The sequence below is a fragment of the Cetorhinus maximus genome, chromosome 5 (assembly GCF_964194155.1).
Source record: "Cetorhinus maximus chromosome 5, sCetMax3.hap1.1, whole genome shotgun sequence".
NCBI classification, from domain to species: Eukaryota; Metazoa; Chordata; class Chondrichthyes; order Lamniformes; family Cetorhinidae; genus Cetorhinus; species Cetorhinus maximus.
The window spans coordinates 166,181,839-166,194,035 of record NC_135883.1 but is presented as its reverse complement, the minus strand read 5'-3'; the positions used below and the strand labels follow the sequence as shown (position 1 = coordinate 166,194,035).

Below are 12,197 nucleotides of genomic sequence, written 5' to 3'. Positions count from 1 at the left end.
CTGGTGCACTTTCTCGTCATCCCTCTGCAGCCGTTGATATGGTTGACCACACCATCCTCCTCCAAGTCCTCACTTCCATTAACCAGTTGAGCAAGACTTCCTTTGCCTGGTCCCCTGATAAACCTGATTTGCCAAATAGCCTTTTCTCTTTCTGAACTCTCTTATCTTCTTAGATCCTTCTAGGTCATTACCATTGCCTGACAAAGGTGACATGCTCCAGGCCTTTGTGTGAAAGAACAAACTAGGGTAACTTTCTGTGTCTCCCTCCCAGTTACGTCGCGTCTGGCTTCTGGTCTGTGGCTTTCCATTACACAGAGCCAAGAACCGGAAATCAAGGCACAAATTAGATCATACATTCCACAGCAAGGAACAATGGCAAGTCATGAAATTGCACCAATGCAGTGATCTCATATGAAGCATTTTAAAGTTACTGTGGGATTGATGTCTAGAATATATTTTAATATATATATATTAATATATATATTAATCTCAAATGGAGTGATAATATGAATGTTAACAGTGATCTCATCACTCTTGGCTTAAAGAAGGAAGGAAAACACAGCAGGATTCTGCCTTCCCACCAACGTCCCTCCCAGATCGCCAGCCAGTGACAGGTGCTACAAACTGTAATTGTGAACCTGTCTATGCTTATACATGAAGACTGGCAATTTGGGCAAGGTACTTGAGGGCCAATTAGCATCTCTACCCCAGCAAGAATGATCATCTTCAGATAAGAGGTTAATAAAGGAAAAAGATAAAAACAAGGAGAAAAGTTAGCATGGTGACACAGAATTCAGGGACAGCAGAAACAAAAGCTTTTTTTTTTATTCATTCACAGAATGTGGGCTTCGCTGGCTGGGCCAGCATTTATTGCCCATCCCTAATTTGCCTTGAAAAGGTGGTGGTGAGCTGCCTTCTTGAACCGCTGCAGTCCATGTGGTGTAGGTACACCCACAGTGCTGTTGGGAAGGGAGTTCCAGGATTTTGACCCAGCAACAGTGAAGGAACAGTGATATATTTCCAAGTCAGGATGGTGAGTGACTTGGCGGGGAACTTCCAGGTGGCGGTGTTCCCATCCATCTGCTGCTCTACCCTCCTAGATGGTGGTCGTGGGTTTGGAAGGTGCTGTCTAAGGAGCCTTGGTGAGTTTCTGCAGTGCATCTTGTACATGGTACACACTGCTGCTACTGTGCATCGATTGTGGAGGGAGTGAATGTTTGTGGATGTGGTGCCAATCAAGCGGACTGCTTTGTCCTGGACGGTGTCAAGCTTCTCGAGTGTTGTGGGAGCTGCACTTGTCCAAACATGTGGAGAGTATTCCGTCACACTCCTGACTTGTGTCTTGTCAATGGCGGACAGGCTTTGGGGAATCAGGAGGTAAGTTACTCGTTGCAGTATTCCTAGCCTCTGGCCTGCACCTGTAGCCACAGTGTTTATATGGCTAGTCCAGTTCAATTTCTGGTTAATGGTAACCCCCAAAATGTTGACAGTGGGAGATTCAGTGATGGTAATGTCATTGAATGTCAAGAGGCGAAGGTTCTACAGAGAGGCCACAGAGGAAAAGCCAGACACGACGTCATTGGGAGGGAGACACAGAAAGAAAGTTACCCTAGCTTGTTCTTTCACACAAAGGCCTGAAGCATGTCACCTTTGTTGGAGATGGTCATTGCCTTACTCTTATGTGGCACGAATGTTACTTGCCACTTCTCAGCCCAAGCCTGAATATTGTCCAGGTCTTGTTGCATTTGGACATGGACTGCTTCAGTATCTGAAGAGTCACGAATGGTGCTGAACATTGTGCAATCATCAGCGAACATCCCCATTTCTGACCTTATGGTGGAAGGAAGGTCATTGATGAAGCAGCTGAAGATGGTTGGGCCGTTGAATGTAATCAATCCACAAGATTTAAATTACTACTCTCAAACTGAGAATACAGTTCTACATTCCCTTTGTTCTGTTTAACCACTTACCCCGTGGAAGCTCCACTTGATGTGCATTGGCAATGCTTTGCCAATGAACAAAGAGTTGCTCCTCCTCGTCATTGTCTTCCTCCATGTGTTCAGGGATGTCCTCAGCAACATCATCTTCCAATGCATTTAGATCCTCCAATGTAATGCGAGACATTGCACTCTTAGGAAATGGAGTGTTGGGTTGTTAAATGTACAGAACAGTATGAGTTCTTCTGAATTAAGTCTGTGTTCAGATCACCCTATGAACATCAACAATAACATGATGAATATCAAGAACAGCACAAAAAGGAAATCAAATCCAGTTCTGACAAAAGGTCATCAACCTGAAATATTAATTGTTTCTCTCTCCCCAGGTGCTATTGTTGCTCAGTATTAACAATATTTTCAGTTTTATTCCAATTTCATCTTGTTCATTTCTCCAGAAGCACCATCTTTTCACCAAGCTTTATCCTAAGCCTCTTCAAAGAGCACTGCCTGTTAATTGGGTATAGCTCCACAGGAACTGGCTAGTGCCTCTCCCCTACCATGGGGTTTGCCTATGTGATCATACAGCTTCCCATTAGTCTTGATCATATTTTGCAGTCCAACGGCCTTTAAAGGTCTATCATGGCACCTAAGTCCCTTTGCTTATCAATTCTCCCATTCAGCCCATCGTGTCTGCACTGACCCTCCAAGTGAGCATTTAATTTGGTGCCATTCTCCCACGTTCTCCCCATATACCTCTCCCTTTCCCACTAGTTCTGCAATTTTTTTCCTCTTCCTGTACTTATCCAATCCCTTTTTGAAAGCCACAATTCCTACACCACACTCTCAGACATTGCATTCCAGATCCTAATCATTTGCTTCATGAAAACGTTTTTGCTCATGTCACTGTTAGTTCTTATGCCATTTATTTTAAAGAGGTGTTTTCTGGTTTGCAGCCATTCCACCAATGGAAACAATTTCTCTCCATCTAGGCTGTCCAGATCGCTCATGTTTTTCTTTTACTCATTCATGGGATGTGGACTTCACTGGCTGGGCCAGCATTTATTGCCCATCCCTAGTTACCCTGGAGAAGGTGGTGATGAGCTGCCTTCTTGAGCCACTGCAGTCCATGTGGTGTGGGCACACCCACAGTGCTGTTAGGAAGGGCATTCCAGGATTTTGACCCAGCGACAGTGAAGGAACGGCGATACATTTCCAAGTCAGGATGGTGAGTGGCTTGGGGGGTGAACTTCCAGGTGGTGGTGTTCCAATCTATCTGCTGCCCTTGTTCTTCTGGATGGTAGTGGTCATGGGTTTGGAAGGTGCTGTCTAAGAAGCCTTGGTGAATTCCTGCAGTGCATCTTGTAGATGGAACACACTGCTGCTACTGTGCGTCGGTGGTGGAGGGAGTGAAAGTTTGTGGATGTATTGCCAATCAAGCCGGCTACTTTGTCCTGGACGGTGCCAAGCTTCTTGAGTATTGAGGGTGCTGCACTCATCCAGGCAAGTGGGGAGTATTACATCACATTCCTGACTTTTGCCTTGTAGATGGTGGACAGGCTTTGGGGAATCAGGAGGTGAGTTACTCATCACAGGATTCCTAGTCTCTGACCTGCTCTTGTAGCCACAGTATTTATATGGCTAGTCCAGTTCAGTTTCTGGTCAATGGTAAACCCCAGAATGTTGATAGTGGGGGATTCAGTGATGATAATGCCTTTGAACGTCAAGGGGCGATGGTTAGATTCTCTCTTGTTGGAGATGGTCATTGCCTGGCAATTGTGTGGCGCGAATGTTACCTGCCACTTGTCAGTCCAAGCCTGGGTATTTTCCAGGTCTTGCTGCATTTGGACATGGACTGCTTCAGTATCTGAGGAGTCGTGAATGGTGCTGAACATTGTGCAATCATCAGCAACATCCCCACTTCTGACCTTATGATGGAGGAAGGTCATTGATGAAGCAACTACAGGTGGTTGGGCTGGGGACACAACCCTGAGGAACTCCTGCAGTGATGTCCTGGAGCTGAAATGATTGACATCCCAACAACCACAACCATCTTCCTTTGTGCTGGGTATGACTCCAACCAGTGAAGAGTTTACCCCCTGATTCCCATTGACTCCAGTTTTGCTAGGGTTCCTTGATACCACACTCAGTCAAATGCTGCTTTGATGTCAAGGGCAGTGACTCTCACCTCACCTCGGGAGTTCAGCTCTTTTGTCTATGCTTGAACCAAGGCTATCATGAGGTCAGGACCTGAGTGGAACCCAAACTGGGCCTAAGTGGGCAAGTTATTGCTAAGCAAGTGCCGCTTCATAGCACTGTCGATGACCCTTTCCATTACTTTACTGATGATGGAGAGTAGACTGATGGGGAGGTAATTGGCCGGGTTGGATTTGTCCTGCTTTATGTGTACAGGACATATCTGGGCAATTTTCCCAGGGTCGATGCCAGTGCTGTAGCTGTACTGGAACAGTTTGGCTAGGGCGCGGCAAGTTCTGAAGCACAAGTCTTCAGTACTATTGCTGGAATGTTGTCAGGGCCCATAACCTTTGCACTATCAAGTGCCTTCAGTTGTTTCTTGATATCGCATGGAGTGAATCGTATTGGCTGAAGACTGGCATCTTGATGCTGAGAACCTCCAGAGGAGGCCGAGATGGATCATCGACTCGGCACTTCGAGCTGAAGATTGTAGAAAATGCTTCAGCCTTATCTTTTGCACTGATGTGCTGGGCTCCCCCATCATTGGGGGTATTTGTGGAGCCTCCTCCTCCAGTGAGTTGTTTACCACCGTTCATGATTCAATGTGGCAGGACTGCACAGCTTAGATCTGATCCATTGGTTGTGGGGTCGCTTAACTCTGTCTATCACTTGCTGCTTATGCTGGTTGGCATGCAAGTAGTCCTGTGTTATAGCTTCACCAGGTTGACACCTCATTTTAAGGTATGCCTGGTGCTGCTCCTGGCATTCATTGAACCAGGGTTGATTCCCTGGCTTAAAGGTAATGGTAGAGTGTGGGATATGCCGGGCTATGAGGTTACAGATTGTGTTCGAGTACAATTCTGCTGCTGCTGATGGCCCACAGTGCCTCATGGATGCCCAGTCTTGAGTTGCTAGATCTGTTCAAAATCTATCCCATTTAATCTATCCCATCGGTAGTGCCACACAACATGATGGGGGGGTACCCTCAATGTGAAAGCAGGACTTCGTCTCCACGACGACTGTGCGGTGGTCACTCCTACCAATACTGTCATGGACAGATGCACCTGTGGCAGGCAGGTTGGTGAGGATGAGATCAAGTATGTTTTTCCCTCTTGTTGGTTCCCTCACCACCTGCCACAGATGCCACAGACCCAGTCTAGCAGCTATGTCCATTGTTTCTAGTGCCTAGGTTGATGCCGGGTGGGACTGTCCGGTTTCATTCTTTTTTTTGTGACTTTGTAGCAGTTTGATACAACTGAGTCGCCTTTTGCAAGGCATTAAGAGTCATTGCTGGGGGTCATGTCGGTCTTTAGTGAACCATATGGGTTTTTACAACAATCGACAATGGTTTCATGGTCATTATTAGACTTTTAATTCCAGATTTTTATTGAATTCAAATTCCACCATCTGCCAAGGCGGGAATAGAACCCAGGTCCCTGGAGCATTACCCTGGGTCACTGGATTACTAGTCCAGTGACAATACCACTATGCTATCGCCTCTCCTCCAGAGTGTTGGTGAGTGAGTGAGAAGAACAGGGTAGTGTCCTAGGCTCAACCATTTTCAGCTGCTTCATCAATAACCTACCCTCCACCATAAGGTCAGAAGTGGGCATGTTCACTGATGATTGCACAATGGGCCGAATAGCTTCTTGTTCTGTAACAATTCAGTAATTCTGAGTGGAACTAGCTCAGTTGCTCTTGTAGGGAACCAGCACAGATATGACAAGCTGAATGGTCTCCTTCAGCGCTATAACCATTCTGTGATGCTATGCAAGGTGGTGGGCATTGACTAGAGATTCACTTGTAACCCTAGAGACACAGACCGAAACTGTAGTTGTTGAGTTAGAAGATGTGTGCTTATAATGTCTAATAAACACTTATAAAAATGTGTAAAGAAAGGTCCCAGCTCTATTCTTGACCAACTTGCTTTCTGTTATAGAACATGATAGCAGAAGTTGGTTGCCTCATGGTGAAATTGGAAACCTAAGAAAAAAAATTTCAGACAAAAAACTACAATCCTAGGGACCACTGTGGAAAATGGCAGAAAGCAAGTGTAAATTGTTATGGACTGAATACCCACCAATATTCTCAGATTCTGAACCATATGACCAGTGGAAGAATTAAGTGGATATGTTGATACAGGTTATGTCCCTACCCAAAAGGAAACAAGGTATGGCCTTGGTGTTGTCGCTTCCATGAAGAAGTAAAATCAGAAGTAAAGTATCTTGTGAGAAGACTGCCTGACAGTTGAATGTTGATTAGGGTTTTGGGGCTTCAGTTAGATTTCTTGGATCAAACCCTACAATAAGATGATCTCTTAAAATGCTTATCAGGCATACATACGAACATACAAATTAGGAGCGGGAGTAGGCCACTCGGCTCCTCAAGCCTGCTCCATCATTCAATAAGATCATGGCTGATCTTACTGTTGCCTCAACTCAACATTCACACCTACCCCAATAACCTTTCACTCTCTTGCTAATCAGGAATGTATCCACCTCTGCCTTAAAAATATTCAAAGACCCTACTTCCACTGCCTTTTGAGAAAGAGATCCAAAGACTCAAACCTCAGAGAAAAGATTTCTTCTCATCTCTGTCTTCAACAGGTGACCCTTTATTTTTAAGCAGTGACCCCTAGTTCTAGATTCTCCCACAAGAGAAAACATCCTCTCCACATCCACCCTGTCAAGACTCCTCGGAATCTTATATTTCCAACCAAGTCACCTCTTATTCTTCTAAACTCCAGCGGGTACAAGCCTAGCCTGTCCAACATCTCCTCAAACGACAATCTTCTCATTCCAGGTATTAATCTAGTAAACCTTCTCTGAGCTGTTTCCAATCATTTACATCCTTCCTGAAATAAGGAGACCAATACTGTACACAGTACTCCATATGTGGTCTCACCAATGCCCTGTATAACTGAAGCATAACCTCTCTACTTTTGTATTCAATTTCCCTCGCAATAAACGATAACATTTTATTAGCTTTCCTAATTGCTTGTTGTACCTGCATAAAAACCTTTTGTGATTCATGCACTATGACACCCAGATCCCTCTGCATCTCAGAGTTCTGCAATCAGACTTCTGCATGGTCAGACTTTGATATATTTTGAAAAACAGATTGTCATTTAATGGATGAATAAATCAGAGTCTTTAAGTGATGGCAGAAACCATGCCCCCTTTTTACAGCACTAGCTGCTGTAAGGCAAGTTTAAATGTCCAGTGTGAATGTTAGTTAATGTGTGAATGGATGAATGAGTGAATAGGTAGGCTGGTGGGTTGGCTAAGTGGGTGAGGTAAGTGGGTAGGGTGAGTGAGCTAAGTGCTTGAGTGGGTAGGGTGGCAGATGGGTGGATAGTCAGGTGGGTAGGGTGGCAGGTGGGTAGGGTGGTAGAGTAGCAGGTGGATTAGTAGGTGTTGGCGGGGTTGTCGGGTCAGGTTGGGATGGGTTTTCAGGTGTGGGGGTAGTCAAATAGTGTGGACTAGTCGGTTCGGGGAGGAGTTGGGGGTAGTCAGGTGGTCAGGGAGAGTTTAGGGGGGGTGGGGGGTGGTCAGTGATTGGGGTTGGGTTGGTTGTATAGTTACCCAGGAGTTAGACTAGGATTTTTCTGTCTAGCATTTCCTGGGTAACTGTCTAAAGTCTCCAAATCCTGCTCAGAGTCAGCCTTTTTCGAAAGTGTTATGGCAGGCGGATGCTAAATGCCAAGCTGCCCAAATACCAGAGGGAAACTTGAAGCAGCTACCACAACTATTTCCAATTTGTACTTATTTTGAGATGCGGGCTTTGAATTCAGTAAAAAGAAGCCCAGCAAGTCTTATAGATTTCTTACAAAATTAAATTAAACCTTTTATTGATATAAAAAATTATTTTAAGAATACATAGATCTATAAATTACTATTATGATAACTTCTAAATCCCCTAATTAATCTAAACCCCTGTTACACCTCCGTTAAAGCAACAGTGAGACACATAAATTTTAAAAGACCCAGGCAAAGTAACACACAATACCCCAGTCGAATTCAAAGTGAGTTTTTCTCAGCTTCAGTTCCTTGTAGACAGCAGCTTGAGGCTCAGATGCTGGAGGCTTTTCAGACTTGTGTTAGATCTTAGAATGCCTGCCCTTACACACAACCTTCGCTCCTTTATACATATTTTCCCCTCTGAATGCAAATTCCCATTGTTTCACTATGTCTTTGGACTTTACCTCTCTAATAATAAAATCTATCATAGTACCAATTTTACCAGTAATCTTTGGGAAAAATAAACACACAGTTTCTTAACTTCTGGCTAGGTGTAACATTTCACACCCTCTTTTGAATTCAAGCTTGTCTGGTTTATTTAAAAATGCAAATGTTCCCTTTACACCTTACATCCTAAAACTTCCCCCATGTTTACCTACTTAACATTTCAAACCTAGCTAATCTTCTGATACATCAAAGACTTCAGACCAGCTGCCTTTAATTCAATTAAGTACCCCACTACCACACACACACAAACACAGGCCCAACTGTTACTCTACTCTACAATAAATTCCAATCACATTATAAATATTATTATATCTTCCTGACAAAGGGCCTGGGGAGCAAGGGAATTGCCCATCGGAAGTTCACATTTCCTGGGGAGTTCCCATGCAGTCAGCGCGTCAGGACCCTTGGAGGGTCCCAACATGCATTTCTGGTCTTACGTCTGGTCTCTGATGATCCAGAGACTGGAAGATCTGGGCCGTTGTATTTAGCCTGGTTCTTGCTTAAAGAATCCACCTTATGTGCATCATACACCCTCTTTGTTTTTCTTTCTTCATGTTATCTCATAGACTCTCAGACATTTATAACACAGAAGGAGGCCATTTGGTCCATTGTATCTGTGCTGGTCAACAAAGATCTGACTACACTAATCCCATTTTCCAGTGCTTCGCCCATTGCCCTAGAAACTATGGCGATGGAAATGAATATCTAAATACTTCTTAAATTTTACGAAAGTTTCGGACTAAACCACCCTTTCAGGCAGTGAGTTCCAGACTCCCCACCACGCTCCGGGTGAAAAATTTCTCCTCAACTCCCCTCTTAGCCTTCTACCTCTTACCTTAAATCTATGCCCCTGGTTATTGACCCCTCTACAAATGGATAAAGTACCTTGCTCTCCACCCTATGTCACTCATAATATTATACACCTCTATCAGGTCCCCTCTCAACCTTTGCTGCTCCAAGGAAAACAACTCCATCCTACCCAATCTTCCCTCAAAGCTCAGACCCTCTAGCTCAGGCAGCATCCTGGTAAATCTCCTCTGCACCCTCTCCAGTGCAATCACATCCTTCCTATAATGTGATGACCAGAACTGCACACAGTACTCCAGTTGTGGCCTAACCAGCGTTTTATACAGTTCCAGCATAACCTCCCTGCTCTTGTATTCTGTGCCTTGGCTAATAAAGGGAAGTATCGCATATGCCTTCTTAACCACCTTATCTACCTGCCCTGCTACCTTCAGGGATCTGTGGATATGCACACCAAGGTCCTTCTGATTGTCAGTACTTTCCAGGGTCCTACCATTCATACTGTAATCCCTTGCCTTCTTAGCCCCCCCCCTCCTCCCCCCCCAAGTGCATTACCTCACACTTTTCCGGGTTGAATTCCATTTGCCACTGCTCGCCCACTGGACCAGTCCATTGATATTCTCCTGCAGTTTACAGCTATCCTCCTCGCTATTTACCACCCTATCAATTTTCATGTCATCCGCGAACTTCTGGATCATACCCTATACATTTAAGTCCAAATCGTTCATGTACACCACAAATAGCAAGGGCCCCAGCACCGAGCCCTGCGGAACCCTACTGGAAACAGACTTCCAGTTACAGAAACATCCCTCTACCATCACCCTCTGCTTCCTGCCTCTCAGCCAATTTTGGATCCAACGTGCCACTTTGCCTTGGACCCCATGGGCTCTTACTTTCTTGACCAGTCTGCCATGAGGGATATTATCAAAATCCTTGCTAAAGTCCATGTAGACCACATCACCTCTCTATCTTCCTCGTCACCCAAGGGTCACCCTGAACCCAATAACTTCCTTGGGCATTCCTGGTATTATTTTGCCTGTTAGTGCTGTTCCAATTCAGTCTTTTGCTGTAATAGCCAAATCTACTAAAGACGCTTTCATCCTAATTCTGTTTGGCTCTAATCTTTTCATTGTATTGACACCTGCATCAGTATATGGACCATTTCAAAATCTGGCAATCATTGAGCCCTCTAGTCTTTGAGTCAACATTTGTTCCATGAAGGCTGAGAAAATGTCTGTTTTCCTAAGAATTCTTTCAAGGCAGCAGACATCTTATCCAATTGGGTCTCCATCTCCAAAAATGGAACATATGTTCATATGAGAGACCTTAGCACAATCCAGCAATTGAAATGCTGGTACTGATCCAGGGATTCCCAAATTGAATTTCTTCAACCTTCTATACAATTGCTTAAAGACTCTGATTCTCTTCACTGCTCTCTGCGTAGATTTCTGCATTGAGGGACTTCTGCACTGTGGATTGGAAGTCCCCTTTTTAAATGTATCCAGGTGAGTGGGTTGTTTTCAGTTTGATCAGCGTACCAACTCTGATCAGAAGATTTGGGCCAATATGTTGAGAGGATAAGTGAAGAGGAAAATAAGAGTGCCAAAGAGAGAATATGAGATTAGAATTTTTTTTAATATTCATTTATGGGATGTGGGCATCACTGGCTAGGCCAGTATTTATCGCCCATCCTTAATTGCCCGAGAAGGTCATCTTGAGCTGCCTTCTTGAACCGCTGCAGTCCATGTGGTGTAGGCTCACCCACAGTGTTGTTCGGGAGGGAGTTCCAGGATTTTGACCCAGCGACAGTGAAGGAACAGCGACATGTTTCCAAGTCAGGATGGTGTGTAGCTTGGAAGGGAACTTCCAGGTGGTGATGTCTGCTGCCCTTGTCCTTCTAGATGGTAGCAGCCATGGATTTGGAAGGTGCTGCCTAAGGAGCCTTGGTGAGTTTCTGCAGTGCACCTTGTAGATGGTACACACTGCTGCCACTGTTCATCGGCGGTGGAGGGAGTGAACGTTTTTGGGCTGCTTTGCCCTGGATGGTGTCAAGCTTCTTAAGTGTTGCTGGAGCAGAAGTAACAAATTCACTAACAAATCCCTTCAGAGATTTTAAAAATTAAATGAAAACATTTATTAACAAAAAAGATTTCAAGCACATACGTAAGATTACAGCTATTTAATGCTATGACAAATCCTAAAATTCTTAATTAAGCTAACTCCCAACTACACACCCCCTTTAAGACAACTGTCCAAAATAGATTTTAAATTTAAAAAGCAAGCCAACAAATTACCATGGCATCCGCTCAACAGTGGAATTCTACAAGCTCTTTGTCTAGCAACTTTTTGCAAAAATGGCCGGAGGCTTCTTCAAGGCTGTGTCACACACTCCAGTTAGATCTTACACGCCCTACCCACCCACAGCATGGCCTTTTGTTCCTCTTTATATATGCTTCTCTCTCTTTAATCTGTGAATTCCATTGTTCCGTATGCCCTTGCAAATTTACTTTTCCCATAAATAAAAATCTTTCATGTTGCCAACATGACCTCTTTCCTTTTGGGGAAAAATAAACACACTTCTTGAACTTGCTTATCTTACCAATTGTAAACATCCTACCATCCCTTTGAAATCCAAACAACTCCTTCACTTAACCAAGAATGCAAATTTCCTTCACACCTTATATGCTAAGGCCTCATCCATGTTTACTCATTAGCATTTCAAGTACCCCTCTACACCTAACTCCTTTTAATAATTTCAAGCTTGCAGTCTAGCTGACTCCAATTAAATTAAATCACACACAGACACCTACACTCACACCTATTAACTTACTTTACAATAAACCATAATAATATGAAAATTATTATAGTTTCGTAACACCTCCATCCTTATGGAAAAATGAACCATCATAATTTTAAAAGATGGCTTCATTTTCTCAACCTATCTTACACTACTTACTATACTTATCTATACACAAGCTATTACATTACCAAGTGCATGTATTAACATAATATATAT

The 12,197-nt window shown here is 44.0% G+C and overlaps 1 protein-coding gene across 3 annotated transcripts in view; it reads right to left on the bottom strand.

The window, feature by feature from the left end:
* soul4 (heme-binding protein soul4) overlaps positions 1-12,197 on the bottom strand; it is a 69,433-nt gene that overhangs the window by 45,904 nt on the left and 11,332 nt on the right. For 2 of the 3 annotated variants that reach the window (XM_078542779.1, XM_078542780.1), the window contains one exon: positions 1,971-2,128. In XM_078542779.1, the coding sequence (XP_078398905.1) occupies positions 1,971-2,128 (158 nt within the window). Of the gene's footprint in view, positions 1-1,970; positions 2,210-12,197 lie in introns of all 3 variants that reach the window. The other variant, XM_078542781.1, reaches the window with a different exon arrangement.